General features: G+C 33.1%; 1 protein-coding gene and 1 long non-coding RNA gene across 5 annotated transcripts in view; both read left to right on the forward strand.

Moving 5' to 3' along the window:
- Window positions 1-4596, forward strand: part of LOC143248971 (uncharacterized) — a 29843-nt gene extending 25247 nt beyond the window's left edge. For 2 of the 3 annotated variants that reach the window (XR_013027309.1, XR_013027308.1), the window contains 2 exons: window positions 884-962; window positions 1970-4596. This is a non-coding gene — a long non-coding RNA (uncharacterized LOC143248971). Of the gene's footprint in view, window positions 1-3; window positions 963-1969 lie in introns of those variants that run through there. The other variant, XR_013027307.1, reaches the window with a different exon arrangement.
- Window positions 4597-8120: 3524 nt separating this feature from the next.
- Window positions 8121-25232, forward strand: part of Parp1 (Poly-(ADP-ribose) polymerase) — a 54123-nt gene continuing 37011 nt past the window's right edge. The window contains exons 1-3 of one of the 2 annotated variants that reach the window (XM_076498042.1): window positions 8121-8572; window positions 11690-11831; window positions 23201-23322. In XM_076498042.1, coding sequence (XP_076354157.1) covers window positions 8459-8572; window positions 11690-11831; window positions 23201-23322 — 378 coding nt within the window. In that variant the 5' untranslated portion in view covers window positions 8121-8458. Of the gene's footprint in view, window positions 8573-11689; window positions 11832-23200; window positions 23434-25232 lie in introns of those variants that run through there. The other variant, XM_076498043.1, reaches the window with a different exon arrangement.

The raw sequence follows: 25232 nt of genomic DNA on the forward strand, positions 1-25232 counted from the left end.
AGTACATTTAATTCAAATACGAATTTATAGGTAGTTATAATTTTTTCCAGCTCTGAGTTAAAATATTGATATGTACTGAATGAAATATACTATGTTAATTACAGACCATAAGTAAAATAATGAAACTTTGTAGAATGGATGGCAACTGCCTGTTGTGGAGACACAAGTGTAGAGGACGATGTTTTGAAAGTCTTCCACCTTTTGTCTTTAAGTCAGTGTGTGTGTAGGTGTTTTTGGTCTTTTATAGTGTCCTGGTAGATTGTAGAGAGCGTGTTATGATTGGTTGGATTATCACTATTTCTGAATGGAGGAAAGATTTCCTGTAGATTCAACCAATGGTAGCCACAAATTACTCACCTCTAATCTGGAATCTCTGTTTAGTGAAAGTTTAATAGTGTTAATATAAAATGATTCTTTAATTTTTTTGTCTTCTAGAATTTGTCTGTATCGATGATTCTATTTATTTGTAACATACCAGCTTGTTTGTAGCAGTATTAGTGGATAATTTTCAACTGATGTCTACACTTGTGTCTCTACAACAGGCAGTTGCCATCCATTCTACAAAGTTTCATTATTTTACTTATGGTCTGAAATTAACATTGGAGAATAGATAAGTAAAATAGATTATATCACTTGAGTTGGATTCTTAACAATCAAGATGCATTGTTTGAATTGGATGAAGATTAATATTATTTGTGTTGCATGTAAAACAATATAGAAAGCACATTACATAATTTGTGTTGGATGTATAACTATCAGGAAAGTATATGACATTGTTTGTGTTGGATATGTAACAGTTAAGAAAGAACACTTTATTTCCTTTAATTACATTACCTCTTTGAAGTATGAACAACATCTTATATTATGTATATTCAATTCTTAGAAAAGCATAGTCAAGCATCAACACCTCATCTACTAAGAAATAAAACCGTGGAAGAAATATATCCAGACTTTCCACCAGAGTAAGTTTAGCCTGTATTATATCATTGTATTTTATCAGATCATTCACAGCTTCTGTAGAGCTAGCATCCAAAGAAGGCTCATGGCTTTAAAATTGTGCTTTTTTTAAATAAATGTGTGTAAAAAGTGTTTGTACTTTGAAAGTGTAGATTATTAAATGTTGATTACAATTAAGCTCTCTAGCCTTGCATGTTGATATAAATTTAAGAAACATGTTCTTATGATATTTGAACTAATTTTACAAAATGTCTAAGATTTATAGGTAAATTTGTTTTAATTTTAGTTAAATATTAAACATGTTTTGGAGATTATATTAGGAAACCTCAGTTAATAAGGTAACTTAGGTTGTGTATACTCTTGTAACTTAGAGTAGTAGTTTTATTAATAGTTACCCCTCAAACGTATAAATGTTTTATACCATATACAATGATGTCCATATCTTACATCATATTCAGTATTTGTATATTTTTGCTTTTGCAGCACTCAGTGTAAAGAAACGATTAAAAGGATTAGGGTGAAGTCACCAACTTTCTATGCACCTGTAATTAGAAGTAATTATATTGTTGGTAGAATTTCTTTTTAAATTTTTATGAGTGAATTATATTTCATTATGTAGGAACCATGTAGAGAACAAATGTCTATTTCCATAACTATTCTAGTGCATGTGTAGTTTTGGAAAGTTCTTTACAAACTAACAAGGTATGTTTGGATTTCACCAATATGAAAAATTTTCAGGATGTCCATTTTTTGTTTGTTTTATAACTACTACTGTTTGTTTAGCATTTTAGTAGATAATTCTAACTAATTTTAAAGTTATCAAAGTAAAAGGATTTTAAGCTGTGAATTAACCCATATTTATACCAAAAACCTCTGAAAAGTCCAAGCAAATGAGGTTTATTTTGTTAAAGAAGTTTGTGAAAACATTTTCAAGTTCCAGTACATGTATATATGTATATATACATATCTCAGAGAGCATTTTAAGAGAAAAATTTTAAATGTTATCTTGCAGAGAACAACAACGACTTTCCCAATTTTTAAACGCCTTAGCTGCATTAGAATATAACGTAGAATTACATAACAGTGAACAAAGAACTGTGGATTCCTTGATAAAGCTCTGTGGATACTTGGTAAGATCTGTGTGAACTAGTAAGGTTTTCATTTTGTTCACAGCATTTCACCATATTTGTTGGACATCATCAGGTGAGATACAAGAACTGAAATAAATGGAAGATATTCTCAGTTATTGTATCCCACCTGGTAATGCCAGGTAAACTTAGTGAAACATTGGACATAAAATAAATAAAGGTTTTGCTGTATACAACTGATATAGAACTTGTGTGGATTTAAATAGAAAAATAGTTATTTCTAATACTTAATTACTAGTTCATTTTGTATGTTGACATGACACAGTTTTACAGGGAAATAAATGTTATTACAATATTGGTATAAAAATATTCTTCAGACTGATGTATTAACTTGTAAATTTTGGCTTGGTGTATTTCATTTTCCAATGCTTTGAGAAATTTGAAGCAATATTCTTCAAACTAAAATGTTGAGTAATTTAATTTCTGTAGAGCATATTGTTGTACATAAAACATTCTAATACTAGAAATAAATGACCTTGTAAACTAGATCTTTTATTTCTCCTTAATTTATTTTTATTATTTTATTTTTTAATTCTACAGAAGTATTAATTTCACTTAAACACAAAAGGTAGTTGACAGTAGTAAAAAGCTTTGGATGGTTTAATCAGTAAACAATATTCCTCAGACTATTGTGTTGAGTTGTAAATTTTGACATGGTTTATTTCATTTTCTTAACACTTCAGTGAAGTTTCAAACAATATCTGTAATTCAACCTAATGTGTTGATTCATAAGTTTGGGTATGCAATAATCTAATATTAAACTCAAAATAACACAAACCAGTTTCAGAAGTTAATATTTAGTCAGCATTCCCCTGTATCTAAGTACTGCTTCACCTTGACATTAGATGCTTTCACTTAGTTTGTGCAGATATTCTTGAGTGACTGACAGCCATCCTTTTTTACATGCCTAAATAGTAGATCTTCTTTGTTTGGCTTGTGATCTTTCATTAATCTGTTTAACTCAGCTCACAAATTTTCAACTTTATTGATATCATGTGATTGACCTGGACATTCCATAACATCAATTCTCTTATTTCTAAGATATCTTTTAATGACTCCACAGTTGCAGGAAAATTTGCTTGATCATTTTGTAGGTTAATTGGAATAAGAAGATCAAAGAAACTATAACAGGTACACAACACTTTTTAATGAGAAATGTAACTAAAATTGTGAAAAGTTTTGAGTATTTCAAAAAGCCAGTGTTAAAATTAGAATTGGGGATCATATTTGAACATAGCTTGGCAAGTGCATTCTAAAAACATATAGTTTTATATATTTTTCTGTTACCTAATAAAAGATATAACAAATTAAGAACTTTGGGAGAGGGGCAGATTTTTTTTGTCCACTCCCTGTATACTTCTCTGAATGTAGGTTCATGTTAACTCACTTAGGTCACCTATCACCAACTCCAACACCTTACTGTCTATGAGTGCACATTTCTTTCATACATTGAGAGAAATTGTGCAGGCTGGCATGTGACCTATCCTGACACTTTGTTGCACATTATCTATGTCATTTGGCTGCCTCTTATTCATCATGATTTAGACTTCCTCCTGTCTCTATTTAACATACACCTTACAGGCTGTGACTGATTAAATATTCTTCTTTTCTCTTTTAACTTTACAGGGGTTTTATTCTACATTTTAGAGTCTCAGCAAGTGGCATGTGGTGCCTGCTAAAGTATAATTATACTTAAATCCGCAACGTTCAGCCATTTTGGTCTGTAATGCTCACTAATAAGATGGGATGTTTCACAATACTGCAAGAGGTTTCTTCATGGTGTATTATTTTCTCAGCAAAGCCTGATCTACACAATACCTACTCATGTATATCATGAGTAAAGTATTGTCAGGATATTTTTGGTCCTAGATGAAAAAAAGAGACTGGTCTGTTTTAAAAAATAAGGTTTTGTGTTCACACATTGCATTATCTTAAGGTGTTACATTCTTCTGAGCTTTCCTACATACTTTCACCTTATATATGTAAAAATGGCTCGTTTGGGTTGAGAAAATATTTTACATAGAGGAGCGAAAAACGTTTCAACCTTCTTCAGTCATTGTTAGATTGTGTCATATAGGTTATCTAGAATCAAATCTACTAAATTTTAAATGTTAAAAACATAAAGTTGTTAAGATATGAGGTTATATATACGTTTATTCTTTGTCATTTAGATTATAAAGAGTCAATTCTGTTGTATTTCAAAAGCATAAAGTTAAGATGTAACTTATGTATAGTTGGTGAATACTTGCATCTTATGCAACATGGTTATACCAACACTATTCCACACAATACAGATAACTAGATATGTAGTAACTAAAAAAACCTACCTGTCCATATGGTAAACCTCCTACTTTAAACAACAGTTTAAGCATAACAAGGAAGCTACAATTCCTTTACTATAATATAGGTAACAATCAAATATACAAAGTTCAATAATTTAATAAATTAAATAAAACTTAAAACAATGAGTTACTGAAAAAAAAACTAAAAATTTATATTCATAATTCATGCAGTAAATAAATCCAATGTTATGCAACTGTTTAAAACTTAACAAGGTAACCTTATTAAATGGAGTGTATCAATAATACACTGTTATGTATCAAGAATTAAAGAAACCAATGCAAATGACTAAGTAGGGATAAAAAACGTGTTAAAAATCTAACATTTATTAAATTAAACAAAACTTAAAAAACAATTCAATAATGATGTAATTTTGGTAAAGAAAGTTTAGAACAAAATTTTGAAAGACAAAAAATCATATCAATTACTTACCTTACAAATACATATGAACTCAGAAAGTAACATTATGATTGACTTGTTAAGATTTAATAGAGCTTAGATGACTGTTTGGTCAGTGAAAAGAGAAAATTAGATATCAATGAGTCATCTTGCATGAAACAATGAAAGACATTAACATGAAATAGGATAATATTGTATAATACTGTTGATGTTCTACTGAGAGTTGAAGACACCATTAATATCTGATAAACATTGCATGAAGTAAAATAATCTTATATAATACTGTTGGCATTTCTAACTGAGAGTTAAAGACACCATTAATATCTGAATAAACATTAGATGAGGAAGGATAACCTTGTTTACTACTGTAGACATTCCAATTATAGTTAAGGACACTTTTAATATCTGAATAAACATTGTTTGTATTTAACCACAAAGCTACGGAATGGGTTATCTGTGCTCTGCCTGCCTTGGGTATCAAAACCCAGCTTTTAGCATTGTAAGTCTGTAGGCATACCACTGTGCATCTGAATAAATATTGGATAAGGGAGGATAATCTTGTTCCATGCTGTTGACATTCTAACAGATCTTAAGGACACCATTACTATGTTTATAGACTTTACAGTTCTGATATCTGTAAATTGCAGTTACAGCCTTCAGATGCAAATAAAAAATACACATTGTTACCTATATTTTATACTTTAACAGCACTGATTATTGTGTAATTTTTTAGATTCAGACATAGTATATGATAAAAGGTCACCATTACGGATTTAAATTGGGGGTGGGTGATTAGTCTTTGGGTTTTTATAGCATAAAATGTAAAACAACAGTCTATTTTGGGAACATCTGCCCTGATTATGTTAATTTATTTCCTAAATTATTTAACCTTTTGCAACCTGCACACTTTATACAACACACTTGCATTCAACTACCAAAGGAAGACCATACCATATACAGTATGTCAGCAGTCAATGGGTTAATAACCATTCAAGTAATGCATAGTACAAATGTTATATATGCGTCTATTGTTTCCAAAATAAATAAATGATGTTAAGCACAGAATAGGGTATGTATGTGTATGTTTTCTTATAGGAAATCCACGTTAGGCTATCTGCTAAGTCCACCAAGGGGAATCAAACCCCTTATTTTAGCACTGTAAATCTGTAGACTTATTACTGTACCAGCAGGGTACCAGGGTAGGGTAACTGCTCCTGCCATATTTAAATCTATCTGTGCAATATAATATAAAAAAAAGTACAATATCAGGGCAAAACAATAGTAAAACAATTTTTGTAATAATTTTTTTTTCTTGCAGGAATTATTTAAAACACTAAAGATCTCAAGACAACTTATTTTTTTAGAATATTCTTGTTTAAGAAATGTGCTTCGACAGTCTAGATTAAAAAGTGTATCTGTACTTTTGCAGGTTTAATTAAACTTATGATGCACGTTTTACAATTTTATCAATATGATATACTACTGAGTTAATAGGGCCTCATATACGGAGAGCTAACTGGAGGGTGAGGGTTGGGTGGAAAACCACTTAGACCAAATAAGTTCTACTTTTTCTTGGAGATTCACTGAACAATTTTACATTTTGTAAGTATCGAAATTACTGACTTATAAAGAAAAACAGCCAAAGTGTAGAGATTTGTCATGTTTCTTACATTCGTTACATCTGCATTGTGTGCTTCAAAATTCAGAAAAAAACAATAACATATTTATTCTATTTTTCAAGACATACAATCTATATTTTTTAATTGATTCGTCACAAAATCCTGTTGGGGGGGTTAGTAAAACATTTTATGTTGCTGTATGAGACAACTGACAAAACAAAACATTTGTAAAAAATAAAAAGAAGTTACGTTATTACTTCAAAATTAAGTTCCCTGGTGGGTCAGTAATAGGTCTATGGACTCGCAACATACATTCCAAGGATTAAATCCCCACAGTAGACAGATCGCAGATAACCTGTTGTATAGTTTTGCTTTGCACTAGAAGCAAACAAATGAAATAAAACAAATTTTTAAAAAATTGAAAACATTATTGTGTGTTTAAGAAACCAGTATTACACATATATATATATTGTTGTCGATTTAGTATAAATATTTAAGATAACTTTCTCTGCAAAAAGTAAACGTGTAATTAGTTTTGTATCATTACATTTTACAACGTTTGTAAATGCATATATTATAACAATTATGGGTAAAACAAAATGTATAAGCTTGCATCAGTGTAGTTTTAGAGATAAAAATCTGTATCATTGTAAGATTAAAAGAAATATCGACGAATTGTTAGTGAGCTTTGGAGAGTTACCCCTAATGGCACAGCGGTATGTACCAGGTCTCGATACCCGTGATGGACAGAGCATATATAGCTTGTTGTGTATCTTTGTGCTTAATTCCAAACAAAGAAACTAGAAGAGTTAATCAATATAAAGGAAACAAAAGAGACTCATCTCTCCCTGAGCACATGCACAATTCGCATCACTCGATTTTTGTAATTCCACAAGTTTAATAAGAAAAACGCAGCCTCCAGGAATCGCTAAACCTATACATTATTAATATCCTATAGAGACCACATAACTTATAAAACTATACCAGTTACAAACAAACATGTTCAAAGTAGAAATTTATTAACCATAAATATGACGAATCCATAAGTAGGCAGATTCCATAGCATACTATACACGTAAAATTCAATACAGAAAATAAACCAGATTTACCACAGTAGGACGCAAAATCGTAAATCAAAATAGTACACATAAAAATAATGGATAAAGCAAATATGTAGATCTGAAAAAACTGTTGAAACATTTGATATGAAATGGAATTTGAAATGGTTTATATTTAAATTTATATGTTAGATACAACTGATGTTTATATTATTTAGCATCGGTTAGAATGCAATAATTACTTTACTTAATAAAAACGACGTAAACTTAAGTCTTTGTCAAACTTATAGATAAAAATTCAATACATATATCAATATATTGTTTATTTGTTTTAAGCGCAAAGTTTCACATTTATTGTTGAGTCACTGGGGCGTGAAATACGACAAAACGCATGTATTTCCTCTCAGCATGATTTGTTTTCTTAGCCTTAGTGAATTAAATTTGTCAAGTAAAAATGATCTCAAAAACAGATAAATTACAATTAAATTATCCTAAAGGTAAACATTTTTCATTGAGTATGGAATATCAGTAGTGTTTGTGATATATATTTAACTAAATTACTTTCTTTTATAATTCTTCTTTATATTTATAACCATAAGTTAGAAGTTGACATATTCTGCATTGTTTCATGGACCTTAGAAATAAGGACATCCAAATTATATAAATACTAGTTAAAGGCATTTACTCTGAATATTATACTAGTTCCTGGTGTTAGATGAATTTCAAAATATGAGATATGATAGCATTCTTGAACATTTCACAAATTCGCATATGAAACAGATGGCACTACAAGCATGAAGACACGCGGCGCCGTAACAATGCGGTATCATGTTAAAGCGGGATTTTGACGGTCGGTGTAGGTTTACATGAAGCGGTACAATATAAACTAAAGTCAGTAACGTAGTAATTTAAAAATCTGATACATCCAACGTGAGTCATGGCAGAAGAATTGCCATTTCGTGCTGAATATGCTAAAAGCAGCAGGTCTTCTTGTAAAGGATGTAAGGAGCAAATTCCTAAAGACTCGCTAAGATTAGCAATTATGGTGCAGGTAAGTTAAAGAATTATGTCATTGTTTTGTTCAGTACAACAAAGAGCCATGTGCATGAGTGCTAAAGGGATTGTTATTTTTGTTGTTTTTTTTTATTAATGTATAATTATAACTTAAATGTCGAATTAGGGTCATATTTTTTAGATGTATTGTTAATGTTATTGACTTGTATCAAAATATTACCTTTTTATCAGTACATGTATGATCTAGACATGTTCTTCCTACCATTGTTATTATAGAAAAATGTCTTTAAATTTTCAGTTGTATCTACAATGATGAAAATTTGCCTTTAGAAAATGTATCGCGTGTCTGAACTTGATGTCTTCATACTTTCTCAATTGTAATATTTTTACTCCCAACACCTCTTGATCCACAGTGAGTTTCAAGTGGTAGACAATTTCATAAAAAAGTCTGATGAGCTTTGATGTTTGACTTTTCTTATTTGGTAATTTTGTAAAGAATCTGATGTATTCTTTGTACATGTGATACTGGTATTGTACTGACACACTGGGAGCAGATTTCCAATGACACATGTGGATGACCTAAATGATGTTGCTTCATGAAAACGTATGTAATTAATAACACAACTGCTGTTCTTCAGATGTACCATGAATGTTAAGTTTTGTTGAAAGAAAAAAAGGGTTTTTGCTTGAGATAAGTTTCATTCAGTCATCAGTTTTAAAAATAAGGGGGAAGGAGACTTTTTCATTACTATTATTATTATCATTTTTGCTTTATTTTTCAAAACAAATATTTGAAGCATGCTAACTTTCTAAACAAGTTGAAGTTATTTTCAATGTATTTTGAAAGGTGGATGTTCTGTAATTTATTTTGTGTTTTTGGTAAACTTCTTTGATGATGTTCCAGTATGTAAAGACTTGCTAAACTGAGCAGATGTTTGTGGAAAATGTTTATTTTTTCATTGCTGGATTGATTATTGTGATATATTAGGTAGTTGTACCAAGTGGATTATTTCACAGACTAGAGGGTGGAAATGGAGGATGTTTCTCATTATATAATTAACAGAAGTAAATAACAGCAACATAGTGAGAAATTTAAATTTACCAGTGGCATAGTGGAAATAACTAGTACTGTGATAAAAGCATCTTTTGTTGTTTTTCTTTTAATTCAAAATTGATTAAGAGAAAATCTTCTATATGAGTTGGGGAAATATTGTATATGTTGTTTTGCACTGATTCCATTAAGGAAAATATTGAACATGCTGGAATAAGATGTGTTACTGTAATTACTTTTAATAAATTGAAAGTGTTACATATTTGTCATTTTATGCACTTAAGAGAGATTTACAAATGCATATGTATATAAAATTAAAAATATACATTGCTATATTAAAAAGTAAATTTTGTCAATAATTGATAAATTAGAGTGATGCAGTAATGTTTTGTTTCTAAAGTTTTACTAAAGTACAAATATGTCTGTATGTTGCACATTAACTGTTTGCAGGTATAAATTCTGGACAGCAAGTTTTATGTTTTTAATTAAAAAATTAAAGGATGTTTTTCACCTAAAATTATGTATTAGTAATGTTGCACTTTTATTTATCATTTCATTAGTTTCTCTGATACATTTTATTAGTTTGAGCCATTTAATGTTCAGATTAGGCAGTTACTTTAAAATGTACAAAAATTCTAGCATGTGGGAAAATTAGTCAGCAGTAACTTTGGATGTTTTGTGAGGAAGAACTGCAGAATTTTTTGTGAAGAATGTTTAACACAAGGTTTGTGAGGATATTGGCTACATAAACTTGTACAAAGTAAATAGTGCCTGTTTTGTTGGACTGAAAAAATGGTAATGAGTCTCTTACTACAATCTAAAAGCTCAGCTTTAGTTTATGCCTGATGATACTGCATTCTTCTTGGTAATTGAATTCAATATCTGAAACTACTAATATAACCATATACTGCTTGCATTAATATTAGTGGTGTTTAATATTTAATTGTTAGTGTTTTTTAAAAAATGTGTAATACGAGCACATTACTACTACTACTATTGGTATTATTGAAACATCTGTGATGTTTGTAGGCTTATATTATTATTGGTTTGTTTCATTAGAGTATACAAGTATAAACTTTTCCATCAGTAGTCTTATTCCTTTCTAAAGGTACTAAACATTTAATTTCCTTAGTGCTGTACTAGATCAACCTATGCAGTATTCAGATGTACACACATACTAGTCTGAGTTGTTATAAAGTGCCTTACTAACAAGTGGTAGGAGACTAGCTAACCCTTTGGCATTTGATAGGACTTGGATTGAAATCAAAAACAAGAAAAATTTGTTGTAAAAAACTAGGTAGCCATTTTAGACGTAGTCATAAAACATCTTGTAGAGTGCAATCAGACTATATATAATGTGCTTTTATTACTTGAATTCTAATTATAAAATCACTTATGAAATATCTTCCCATTCTAAAAATGACAAAGGTTGAAAGAAAAACCCTTGTATAAGCATGTCATACTTTATCATATTTGAAGTTTTCTTTATTTGTACATCTCAAGGTTTTATTATTGTTGTGGGTTTATTGCTTTGAAATGGAATTTTTTTCATTATTAAGTATGTATGAGTACTTTTTAATTTTTTTAAACCATTTAAACATTTGAAGGTGCTGCTATTGTGTGAGGCCTGCAAAGATATTTATACTATCTGTGATCTACACAGATACCATCATCATCACCATTATAATGATTCATTAAAACATACTTTCTTGTTAAATTATTTGTGTATTCATAGTTTTGTTTAGCATATTATACTAATTTAATAAGTTGTGTTCCAAGAGTATCTTAAATTTAGGTTTTAATTGCACTCGTTTTTATTGTTGGAACTTATTTCATTCCAATGATATTTGCCCCAAAATTTTATTTAATGGTATTTTGCACTTGATTAGTTTAAAAATGTTTAATAACTGGCACCATTTGTAAAGTTAAACTGTGTTGATGATAGTATCTGTATAGACTACATGACTTAATGTAAATATCTTTGTAGGCAGCATACTATAGTAGCACCCATTTTAATTTCTAGTTTTGTTTTAATAAAAATATAGGTTATGAATAGTTTGTTAAAATTAATGTTTTTCTAATCCTTCCTATTTTGCCTTTAAGTCTCCAATGTTTGATGGTAAGATGCCACTGTGGCACCACTTCAGTTGCTTCTTTGGAAAACAGAAAGTGAAAACTGTTGGTGATATTGAGCACTTTGATTCATTAAGGTGGGAAGACCAGAAAAAAATCAAGGAAAAAATAGGTTAGAAAATGTGTTTTATATTTTCACAATTTCTTTTTCTGCTCTCAACTAAGAGTATTCTCTTTAAATTAGCAAGTTTTACGACATTTAAAAAAAATAGGTTTCTCTGAGTACTAGATTAGTAAGATATAAATATAGCTAGTAATAAAGATATCATTGTGTGAAGATTTAGCTAGGAAAACAAACTTGTAACTTGCCACTAGATTTTAACTAATGCTTAATAGAATGTATTTTCTTACTTGATTGGTACAATGCTGTATTTGTGACAGGATATTTACTTCCTGTTGTATTTAACTTTTGTGAACCTTGACTATGATATTTCTATTCTTTTCCTTACCTTCAGCTTTTACCTTCTCACACTTCTAAAATTTACAGTATAAATGTATTTTTTGGCCATAAATTCAATGTAAAAAGGATATTTAGGAATTTTCTAAAACATTTGATGTTGAAAAGTCAGACCAACAGTCTTTCATGGTTCCCATAACACAGAAAACACCAAACCATTTGTTCTTTCAAAACTGGTCTTACCTACAAACTATTGAGAAAAGTAAACCCATTATTTGATTATCAGGAAATCATTGGTTTTTTCTTATTAAAGATTGCTGACAGCAACTCGTTCCACAAGTCAATCAACCATTTAGGAAAAACAACTATTTTAACTGTAACAGAGTCATAGTTTGTCTTTTCCAAATTTCGAACTTATTTCAACCTGTTATCTTTAGAATAAAGCTTAAAGAAATCAGTTGTATTTATTCTTTTGAGCTTCCAGATTACATTATATATTTTAATAAGATGTTCTATATCTTTCTCAAAGAGAAAATGTTAATATAACTTTCCCTTGTAAAATAACCCTTCTTTCCTCAACAGAATCAACCATCTTAGTAGTCTGTGTGTAATTCATTATAAGTGACAAGAAGGTTCACATGTTTCTATTTGCATAATAAAAGTAAATAACATTTTTTGGGGGTTCAAAACCTTTACATTCTTTGTTGTAGCAAGTTTCAAGTAATCATAATGATGTTTCTAGATTTACTTATTTAGTCTAATAAAAGTTGTTTTTTGAAGATCAGTTCTACTATTTCGTAAGTTGAAAGATTATTTTTATTTGCATGTGACATATTTATAACAGTGTATCTCCATCCTGAGAATGGAAAAAAATAAAGTTCTCTGTGACGAGAAACAGAGGTGAAACAGGCAAATTTTGACCTCTATTGCAAATTACATGCACACACACAGGATAAAAACTTTGTAAAGTTGGGGAGTTGCATATAGTGTGATAAAAAGTTTTTCCAGTATCATATAAACAAGTTACATTATAGTATGAGTCAGTATTTTTTCTTAGATAAGAAAATCAAAACTAGAGAACTTTTCAAGTGAGGTGTAACCAGCATTCACCATAGCAATAATTATTATTTTTAACTTCTAATTATGATATTTATATATATATTTTAAAATTCTATCAGGTTTTTCTTCACTTGTTCTATTAAATTGGTTCTCATCTATGCAATTTAAATTATAACACATGCATTACCTGTCACTAACTGTAATTAAAGGTCATGATTCAAATATATTTCCAACTTACCAACTGATCCAAGTTGTTTTATAATATCTTAACATTCTAAATACAATTAATGAGAAATATCAGAGTTTAATGTTGTTAGCAAACTTTTAAAATAATTATGCCTATATCAATGTCAATAAGATAAATAAGACAGAGCAACAACTCATGCACAAGTATTTCACTAATAACAAATTATGGTCAAATTTGACAACCCCATTATTAACAAACTTTTGATTTTTCCCTTCCAACTACCCTACAGTTTAATTAACTGGACATTTTCTCCACATTGGATGAGGTGATTTCCAAAACATACCTCTCCTCGCACTACAGCTATTACTTGATTGTTAGGGTTTCTTTTCTTTTGCCAACCTGAGCATTGGTCTCATTTATTCACTTGCTCTGGTCTTTTATTCCTCACATAATATCTGTCTCCTGGCATTCTACCTCTATCTTGAAACTATATTTTAGCGAGTACTTCACATAATATTGTCACTTTCTCAATAAACCATATGCTAACTAGTATTATCTCTTTACTATCTTGGTGATACTTTGAAAAGTCATGTTACCTATTTGATTTTTATACCTACAGGATTGCATGGGGTCTCTCTTTCAGTTGATGCTTTCCATGACCTTATATTGAGATGGAGACATACATTCAGTCCAGTGGTGGTTTTCCAAGGGGATCTGAGACTGCACTTGTAGGCTATTCTGGACATTCTGGAAAGAATTTAGATTGATATTTACTAGTGTTCTCCTTTACTCTGCCCCTCGGTGTGGATTCCTGTATGTGGCGAGGTGACCTCCCAGGGAAGGTTCTGTTCTTTCAGTTTACCTTCTCTGGGATCTAAACATCCACCCACATGTTTGCTGTGCATGGCGACCTGTGAAGGGTAGGAGAGGATCCTGGTGGTTGAGGGATCCAACCCTAACACACCACTTTGGCCTTGAATTTCTGTAGACGGGCGGCCTTTGGGTGGCCCACCTTGGGTCAGTTGGCTGGTACACTTGTGCTAGAGTCAACCAAGTACCAGTGTTGGAAGGTCTCAGCGGGTGTTGTGAACATTTTGTCTGATGCTGGTGTTTGGGTATAGTGCTCATGAAACCCTGGCGTTGCTGCAATGTCCTTGCATGACATTGTAGTGCGTCCCCTCGTAGGACTCCATGGTGGGTGGGGTCAGTGGGTACCGAAAGTTTCCTTTTTTCCTATGGATCCTCCTACAAAAAATTTAAATAAAATAGTGAAAAAACAGTCAATAGGTAAACTACCACATCTTGAAGACTGAGCAGCAATCTTCAACATCTGTAACACACGTATCTTATTTTCTTATATTACATTCTCTTTCAGAAAAACCTTTAGGGTAATTGTCCCCTTTTTCTATTCAGAAGGAAATAGAGGGTCTTGCTGGCTCTCCAAAGTCAGTAAAGAAGCTTTGATCTGGAGACATATTCATTGAAACATCCACATCCCAACACAGTGAACTCCTCTTGACTTCAAAGGCAATTGGGGATGTACCTATTGAGGTTACCCCTCATGCTATCTTGAATTTATCATGAGGAGTTATTGTTGAGAGGGATTTGAAGAACATCACCGAGTCAGAGATCTCGCTGGTCTCTCCACTCAAGGAGTTTCTGCAGTGAAGCACATCTCCATTCGCAAAGATGGAGTTACACTGCCCACAAATATCCTTGTTTTGACATTTACATCACCACGTGCACCTGCAACCATCAAGGCAGGTTATCTAACTTGCAGGGTACGGCTGTACATTTCAAACCCTCTCCGATGTTTCCATTGTCAGAGGTTTGGCCACTCAAAGACATCATGTTGTGGTTCCCTGACACGTGCTCGTTGTGGTGGCAAGGACCACGATGCCTATGAGTGTGACACGGACCCACATTGTGTCAACTGCAATGATTCTCACCCTTCCTACTTTTGTTCTTGCCAAAAATGGTTGGAGGAAAGAGAGGTGCAGTGTTTGAACACGACTCATTACATAAGTTATTCTGAGGCTAGGAAATTGCTCACTGTCACTCCATCTCGGACATATGCTGCTGCACTTTGTTCCACAACTACAGTCGGACTGCAGACAGATCTCTCTGTGCTTCCAAGAGAGTTGTTTTCAAAACAAATGAAAAGCCTTTTGACCTCCATGGTTAAAAAGGTTGATGAATCAACTTCTACACCCATCTCTGTTCCTTCCATACATTCCAACAAACCTCAAGATCCACATCCTCTGGTTTTAAATAAGGCATTTCTTCTGATACATCTTTTTCTCCCACCCTCAAGATGCAAAACAATCGTTTGTTTGCATCCTCAGTCACTGGAATCCCCTTCCAACAACAAAGACCTGCCCAATAGACCCAGGGCAGAATCCATGGAGGTCGATAGACAGTAAGGACAGTAAGGAATAAAGACGTGGTCATAAACAGAAGATTTCTCCAGCCACTTTGCCTACCCATTATTAAAAATGGCCACCTTGATACAATGGAACTGTCGAGGTTTACGTTCTAATCTGGATGATATCAAAACACTGATTGCTTCCTACCATCCTGTATGTCTTTCCTTACAAGAAACATTTCTGAAACCTGTTGATACAGTCACCATTTGGCAGCTTTCTCTGTACAGAAATGACAGGCTGTGTGGTGGACGAGTACATAGAGGGGTGGCACTATTGGTTGATCAGCATGTGCCCACCCTGTCTTTGTCACTCAACGCACCCTTGGAGGCCATAGCCATCAGTGTTTCCTTGGGTCATACCATCACTGTTTGCTCTCTCTACCTGTCCCCTGGAGAGACATATGATCAATCAGACCTTGATGCTTTCTTTGAACAGTTGTCTCCCTTTCTTGTCCTAGGGGACTTTAATGGACATCATCCCCTCTGGGGAAGTGCTGTTATTGATAGGAGAGGTCGCTCTGTAGAGCATATGCTCTCTGATCACAATCTTTCTCTTTTCAATACTGGTTCTTCCACTTACTTTCATGCATCTAGTCAGTTTTTTACTGCTATTGATCTCTCGGTTTGCTTCCCTTCATTATTCTCCCATTTTTCATGGAGGGTTGACAATAATCCATTGGACAGTGATTATTTTCTTATACTTTTGAGAGATACTGGCAGTGGTCGATGCCACCCTACTTGTGTGCCCCGGTGGAAGCTGGATCAGGCAGACTGGTCCACTTTCACTGCTCTCGCAGAACTTGATCCTGCCATTGTGAATCAGCCATCAATAGACGACTGTGTGGCAGCGGTAACTGGCTATATTATACAAGCAGCTGCTCACTGTATTCCTAAAACCTCGACACATTTTCCACGATATCCTCGTCCCTGGTGGAATTTTGCTTGCCACTTAGCACAGAAGGCTCAAAAATTGGCCTGGGATACTTTTCGTAGACATTCCACACTTTCGAACCACATCAATTTCCAATGGGCCCGTGTACATTCTGGGTGGGTAAGACGTCAAAGCCAGAAGGAATCTTGAATTAAGTTTACAACTAGCATAGCTTCTACCACCAGTTCCAAGGTCATATGGGACAGGATTCAAAAGGTCAGTGGGCACTACAATTCTGTCCCCCTCTCGATCTTACTCTCTGATGGCCAAGAGGTAGCTGATGTCCCGAGCATCGTCAATACTCCAGGTGGAAGCTTTTACTGGGTATCTAGCACTTCTGCTTCTTCCTTCATCTTCTTGGCCATCAAGACTTGGGCAGAGCGTTCACCTCTTTCCTTTCGAACTGACTATCTCTTTGACTATAATTGTCCCTTTTCACTGGTAGAACTGAAAATGGCCCTTCATCGGTTTGGCAGTACATCTGTTGGACCTGATGATGTACACTATGACATGTATGCTATCTCTCTCCTGCTTCTCTTGTTATTCTTCCAATTCTTTTTAATTGGATCTGGCAGGAGAATGTTATTCCTAATGCCTGGTGCCAATCTATTATCTTACCTTTCTCTAAGCCTGGGAAAGATCCCAAGATTCCTTCAAACTACCGAGCAATTGCTTTGACAAGCTGTTTCTGTAAGACCTTAGAGAGGATGGTTAATGTTTGTCTTGTTTGGTTCCTCGAATCAAACAACCTCCTCTCACTCACCCAGTGTGGGTTTTGACGACAGCACTCCACCACAGACCACCTAATTTGATTTGAAACATCAATCAGAGAAGCCTTTCTCAAATGCCAACATCTTGTTTCAATATTCTTTGACATTGAGAAAGCTTATGGCACAACATGGAGGTATGGCATATTGCGAGACCACCATATATATGGGTTACGTGGTCATTTACCCATGTTTATTACAAAATTTTTAATGGACAGGAGATTCCAAGTTCTTGTGGGTTCGACACTTTCCTGCTCTTTTGTACAGGAACTTGGGGTCCCCCAGGGCTGTGTCTTGAGTGTCACACTTTTCAGTATAAAGATAAATGCCATCACTGAACAACTCTCTCTCACTGTTGCGAATGGGCTCTATGTCGACGACTTTCACATCTTGTGTCAGTCGTCGAACATGAGATATATTGAGCGGCAACTACTAACTGCCCTCAATCGCATACTGATGTGGACTACGGCGAACGGCTTTAATTTTTCTCTCTCTAAAACCGTTTGCATGCACTTTTGCCACCAACAGGGTATTCACCCTGATCCTGAACTCCGTATCTGTGAATTTTTGCTGCCATTGGTCCCTGAGACCAACTTCTGGGGGCTTATCTTTGACCATAAGCTGACCTTTATACCACACTTAAAGCAGCTACGGGTCAAATGCACAAGAGCACTGAACATCCTCCGTGTCCTCTCTACCACCAGTTGGGTAGCGGATCGATGTTCTATGTTAAAGATATATCATGCTCTTATTTGATCAAAACTCGACTATGGAACAATGGTCTATGGCTCTGCCAGACCCTCAGCCTTAAAGATGCTGGACCCCATTCATCATCAAGGACTTCGACTCTGCACTGGGGCATTCCGCACCTCCCCAGTTCAAAGCTTATATGTAGAATCTCATGAACCTTCTCTGCACCTTTGCCGTTTGCAACTGTCTTTACTATATTCTTCGAAACTTCATTCCTTACCAAAGCATTCCACCTGGGGATGTGTTTTCGTTCCTCACTGGGCCATACTTTTTCAGAACAGACGATCTGCCATTGCTCCTTTTGGCCTTGGCATCCAGGTGCAATTGGATGAATTAGGTCTGTCCTTGGATAACATTGCAGAATCCACTGGTCAGCCCATCCCACCATGGCTTATTACAGCCCCCAAATGTGACCTTTCTTCAAGTCACCTGAAAAAGGCAGATACTCCCGATTGGAAGTACCATCTTTTATTTACTAAACATCTTTCGAATAATCTTTTCATTCTAATTTATACGGATGGTTCCAAATCAGGTAATTCTGTGGGCTCTGCCATGGTTTGTTGTGGTTCGGTGGTTGCATGCAAAATCCCTTCTACAGCTTCTGTGTTCACTGCTGAACTGTACCCTAATTTATATGCAAAAACGGCTCGTTTGGGTTGAGAAAATATTTTACATAGAAGAGCGAACAACGTTTCGACCTTCTTCGGTCATCGTCAGGTTCACAAAGAAAGAGGTAACTGACCGGAAGCTGACCACATGTGTGGAAGGGGTTGTGTAACTGAGTGTCGGAATGTGGAGGGCGGTATTAGATGTTTGAATATATAATTTTATTTATTTTATTATATTAATATAGGTATAAAGGCATTCCTTTATATTGGTTTATTTTGGGTTTAAGTTGTTATATAAGTAAGGCTTCTTTAATTTTGCGTTTGTTTATGTTTGTTTCTTTATTTAGTATTTGAGTGTTTTCTATGGTTATGTTGTGTTTATTTGACTTGCAGTGTTCGAAAACGTGTGAAGGTGACTTTTTATGTTCTTTGAATCTGGTTTCCATTTTTCTACTTGTTTCTCCAATATAGAAGTCGTGGCAGTTATCACATTGTATTTTATAAATAATGTTGGTGTGGTGTTTGTCAGTGTAGTTTTTACATAGTATAGACCTCAGTTTTGTGCCTGGTTTTTGAATAAATTTGGTATTAACTGGAATGTCATATTTTGTTACTAATTTTTGCCAAATGTTGGTTATTTGTTTGCTGATGTCAGGAATATATGGTATACAGCAGTATATGGTTTCGTGGTTTTTTGATTCGTGAGCTGTATTTACTTTAGTTGGTTGATTTTGCTTTCTGTCTAGGTGTGTGCGTATAATGTTTTCTACGGTTTGTGGAGGAAACTTATTGATGTTGATGAAGTATTGTTTTATTTTGTCTAATTCATCGTTAATTTTATCTGGTGAGCATAGTTTTATGGCTGTGTTTATTTGGTTTCTTAGTATGTTGAGTTTTGTTTTGTTTCATGTGCTGAGTCCCAAGGAATGTATAGTCCAGTATGGGTGATTTTTCGGTGGATTTCTGTTTTGAATTGTGTGTCAGTTCTTGTAATTATGAGGTTAAGAAATGATATTTGATTGCTTTCTTCCTATTCACATGTGAAGTTAATGTTGGGATGTATAGAGTTAATGTGATTGAAAAAATTAAGTATGTGTTCTGTAGATATGAATCCCGCAACCGTGTCATCTACATATCTGTACCAGTATATTGGTGGATGTAATGCTGTGTTAATTGCTTGTGTTTCAACTTGTGTCATAAAAAATATTGGCTAGAACTGGTGATACTGGGTTGCCCATGCTTAGGCCATTTGTTTGTATATAGTTTTGGTTGTTGAACATGAAGTTTGTCTTTATCGTGGTGAATTCTATGAGGGTTGCTAACTGGTTACTGGGAATTTCTATAGTTGGGTTAGGGTCTCGGATATAGAGTTCTAAGGCTATCTTGCAGGCTTCAGTGGTTGGAACTTCTGTAAAGAGGATATAACATCGAAACTGGCCATTAAGGCTTTATAATTAAGTTGATTAAGATTAAACTTGAAATTAAAAGAGTCTTTGATGAATGAGCTGGCTGATGTTACATATTTGAAGAATGCCCATGCTATGTATTTACCAAGATTGTAATTAAACAATTCATATGTGGACATTATTGGTCGTAATGGACAATTTGGTTTATGAGGTTTGGGGATGCCGTATATTTGCGGTGTGCGTGAGTCGGTTTTACGTAGGTAGGAATAAAGTGTTTGTGAAATTGTGTTGGTTTTTTTCATTTGTAGTAGTAATTTGTTCAGTTGCGTCTCGTGTGTCTTTGTTGGATTTGTGTGCATTGGTTTAAATTTGTTCGTGTCTGATAGGATGTTATTCATTTTTTGGATGTATTCATTCGTGTTCATTATGACTATAGTGTTACCTTTATCTGCTTTTAGAATTTTTATGTTTTTGTCTTGTTTTAGGTTTTAATGGAATTAATGTCTCTTTTGTAAGGTTGTTTTTTAGTTTTCTGTTTTGTGAAATTATGTTGATGGTTTTGTGAGAAAATTCTTTGAAAAATCGTTTAAGATGTTGTTTTAGGTGTTTCTGGAAAATATTTTTGTAATTTTACCTGGGAAGTTTGGCTGTTGGATGTCAATAAAATTATCTAGGTTGTCTTCTTTCTGTTGGTTGTGTTTGGTTGTTTCCTTGTTTTTCTTTTCTGTAGAAAGTATCACAAGTCTCCTGGCTAGGTCTTCTAAACATGTTTTGATTTCTATGGTTGGAATGTACCTAGGTGCTATTGCGAGTTGAGTCCTTTGTTAAGTAGTTGTTTCTCGTCTGTGTTTAATTGACGGTCGGATCTGTTAATTATGAGGTTAGTCAACGGTTTGTCGCTTTGGTGTCTTTTCTGTTGTTTGCATCTTAGTTTTTCTAGTTTTTTTGTTGTGGCAGATCTTTTGTCTCTGTCGTTCTTAGTATTGATTTGGTTTATGTTTCGTTGTATAAGTCCCAGAATCTCTGGTTTAATGCAGCATGCCAGTTGATGGTTTAGGTTCATTTTTTGGTTTTTGTAAGTCATGTAGTTCTTTGTATTTTGTGTGTTTAACATGGCTTTAAGTAGTTTTTTCTGTAAATTTTGGATAATGTTTGTGTATGTATTAAAATTTTTTGAAAGTTTTACCTTTACAAAATTAGGGGTTAGTTGTTCTTTTCTACATTGTTGAATAAAATAAATGTCATTTCTTCTATTAATAATTCGTTGGTTTAAATTTCTTAGTTTTTAACGATCGTGTGAGCGTGTACTGTTAATAGTGGTGTACGGTATGCTAGTTCAGACATAATGGTAACAGGTAAGTACAAATACACTGAGAAAAACACACAAAAAACACGAAAAAACGTCATTACGACATCACTGATTATTATTTCATCACGGCGATTGTACGAGAAGTGTAAGGGGGGGGGAAATTGATGAATGGAAGCAGGATGACTGCATTGATTCTGAGCTGGTTAAGAAAGATTGGTTAGTTTAAAAACGATGTTTTTTGGGCCAGGTAATATTTGTTCAAGAGTTTTGATGGAGGTAAAAGATTAGATATGTTAGCCACTTGCTACTATTTTTGTCACTTCTTGAATAGTAGGCAGGTACCAAAGGATTGGAAGTTAGCTAATGTAACTCTTTTTCAAGGGAGGTGATAAAAATTGGCCCTGTAATTATAGATCCATTAGTCTTACATTGGTCATGGTAAAAGTTTTGGAAAGTCTGTTAAAAGATGAATTGCAAACTCATTTAGCAATGTTTAGAATTTATTATAGTGAACATGATTTCACTAATGAAAGATCTTGCCTTACCCAATCTTTTGACATACTTTGAAAATATTACTGCTTATGTAGATGAAGGTAAGGGTTTAGATTTGGTGTGTCTGGATTTTCAAAAAGCATTTGACAAGGTGCCACATAAAAGACTTGTAAAAAAAATTCTTGGTTTTTGGGGAGAAGATAGCAAATTGAAAAGAATGGCTTGATGTAAAAAAGCAGAGGGTTGTAACAAATGGAGTTCATTGAACTGAGTTGTTACAAGTGGGATACCTTAGGGCTCAGTCTTAGGATCTTTGCTCATTTAGATTTAGATTAATGACATATATAAAGGAATAGTCAATAAGAACATTTGCAGATGATATTAATGTCTTGGATGTTAGTTGAAGAAGATGTTGCTGATTTAGAAAAAAGATTTATATCATTTCGTGAGTTGGCAGGTGGGTTTAAATCATAATAAATGCAAGATAATGTATGTTGGTTACCATAATTTGAATTAATTTGGATGAGAATAAATTTAACAGTGTTATGAAGGAAAGGGATTTTGGTGTGATAGTCGTTCAGTCTCATACCATCCAAGTAGTGTGCTGTTGCAAGTGGTAGGGCATATATAATTTTAGGATTTAATTACATAAATACTGAATATAAGTGTAAAGTGGCTATAATTTCATTGTGCAAGTCACTGGTTAGATCACATTTGGAATATTGCATTCAGTCTTGGGCTTCATTACCATAGGAGAGACATCAAATTGTTAGAAAGGATTTAGAGAAGGGTTACTAGAATGGTGCCTGAAATGGAGGGGTTGTCATACAAGAAGAGGCTGAAATATCTTAAATTGTTTTCTCTTGAAAAAATAGTTTTGGGGGTCTGACTGAGGTGTTGAAGATTGTAAAGAAAGTGACAGTAAATTTAATTGAGTTTAAGAAAAAGCTTGATAAATATATGAATGATAAGAGCTGGCTTTAAGTTTTTTATTTAATATTTAAAATTATATTAATTTAATTTAGAAGATGGAGCAGTGGGTCCCATGTTCCAAAACGTTGTTTATAGTTTAGCTTGCAGTTGGCCTAGATTATATTTTAAGAATGTTTGGCTTTGTTATTGAAATTTTTTTGTTTTGCAATTTTAACAGCCAGTCCAGAGGCAAGTGATAGTGGAAGTGCATCACCTGTAGATCATATGAAAGATTTCTCAACAGAATATGCCAAATCTAATCGAAGTACTTGTCGTGGATGTGAATCCAAGATTGAAAAGGTAGTACTTGTTGGTGTGAGTCCAAGATGAAAAAGGTAGAACTTTTTGTGGGTGTGAATCTAAGATTGAAACAGTAGTGTTTGTCATTGGTGTGAGATCAATTTTGAAAAGGTAAATTGTTTGTTCCTTTTTTGCAGCATTTGTTTTAATATGTTTTTAAATAAAATATTTACTGAAGATTGGAAGTGCTGTTATTACAGAAAAGAAGTTTTCAAGTATATTTGTTAACTCTTTCAACATGGGTTCTATTCCTGAGACTGATCACGTAACCATTTTGTGCTTGTTATAGTTTTCATGCTATTACTTTTAAATTAGGAAATGTTTGTTCATGAAATATGACAGAGTATCAGTAAACTTTAATAGGCTTTTATACACAAAATATCATTTTTTAAATTTTTATTGTCTCTAGGTTTGTTAGGTAGAGTTTTTAACATTTTTTTATTTTTGCATTTTACCTATCAATGTTCAAAGTAATTTTTTATTAAGAGTAAAAATACTTTTATGCATCAGTAAACTTTCAAATTTCATATGAAAAATTCTTATGTCCTTTTTGTTAAAGAAAAACTATTGTTATTTTCATTAACAAATCTGTGTATGGATTCAGTCAATTTTACTGATCTCATAACCACTATATTAAATTAGGAAATGAATTTAAATTATGCCCTTTTCATTCTGGTATAATTACAGGTTGTAAAAACAAAAAGATAAATGTTTAGACTAAATAGCTATTAGGTAAAATATACTCACATTTCAATTATATAATCATTATTGCTATTTACAAATGATCCCTTAAGCTTCTTTTTCTTAAAACCTAGAACAGTAAATATAGAAATAAAGTACACAATTGCTTTTCTAGTTATGACCTTTGTACTCGTTGCTGCTTGCCTTAGCTTGCTAAGCCTTAAGAAACTTTCCATGTGGAAGATATGAAAATTATTTTTTAAAGGTTTAATATATACATTTGAGTAACCACAGTCATAAATTACTTCATTAATACCACAGAATTCCATTATAATGTATCAAGTTTAATAACTAAGCTGTATTTTTATTTAAAAAAAAGAAAGAAATCGCAAACAAACTAAAGATTCCACTTACCAGCTGAATGTTTGTCTTGAAAGAAAGAGAGGATGCTGTTATATTAAAAAATGGATGAGGAAATCACTAAGGGAACCTTATAAGCTTTCGATTGGTTATTCACATGTCATGTAGAAGTAAGTGCATGTAAGGGACTGTTTCCAAAAATTGAAAGAGATGAGTGGGGACCACTATTTGTTTCAGTAAATATAGCAATAGCTCAGCAAATAGAAAAGATAAGAGGTTTTTTATTTTATATTTTAGCTTGTCAGTATTGGTAATTTGAGTTCTTAATTCATACAAAACTATAGATTTTGTATTTTGATATCACAAACATCTAATTCAAACCAGTGCTGCATTCAACATACCACATGACACATAAGAATTGATGTTTAGGTGTGTTTATGTAATATTTACTTTTAAGTTAAGAAATTAAGTAATGAATAATATTAAAATTTGAATTATAATATACAGTTTGATACCAAACCTAAGGGAATCAACAAATGCAATGTGTTTACTTTTGACTCATGGCCTGTGTGGAAAGGGTTAATTGCACTTTATATATGTTCCATGTAGCTTTTATTTATTAATCCTGCTCATTCTGATGGTTATGATTATTGCCTGAAACTAATTTTGTTATATCAAGCTTCTGCAATACACATGGAGATCAAAATTAAACCAAACATCTTAATTTTCAACAAACCTTGCATTGTACATAAATGCCAGTTTCTATTACTGAGCTTAAGCAGATCAAACAAAGTCCATTGGAACTGCATTACAGAACTTGACAGGGTTCAGGGTCAACTGGGTGATCGCCAACTTGGTGACACTCATTT

The sequence above is a fragment of the Tachypleus tridentatus genome, chromosome 4 (genome assembly GCF_004210375.1).
Source record: "Tachypleus tridentatus isolate NWPU-2018 chromosome 4, ASM421037v1, whole genome shotgun sequence".
Classification (NCBI taxonomy): Eukaryota; Metazoa; Arthropoda; class Merostomata; order Xiphosura; family Limulidae; genus Tachypleus; species Tachypleus tridentatus.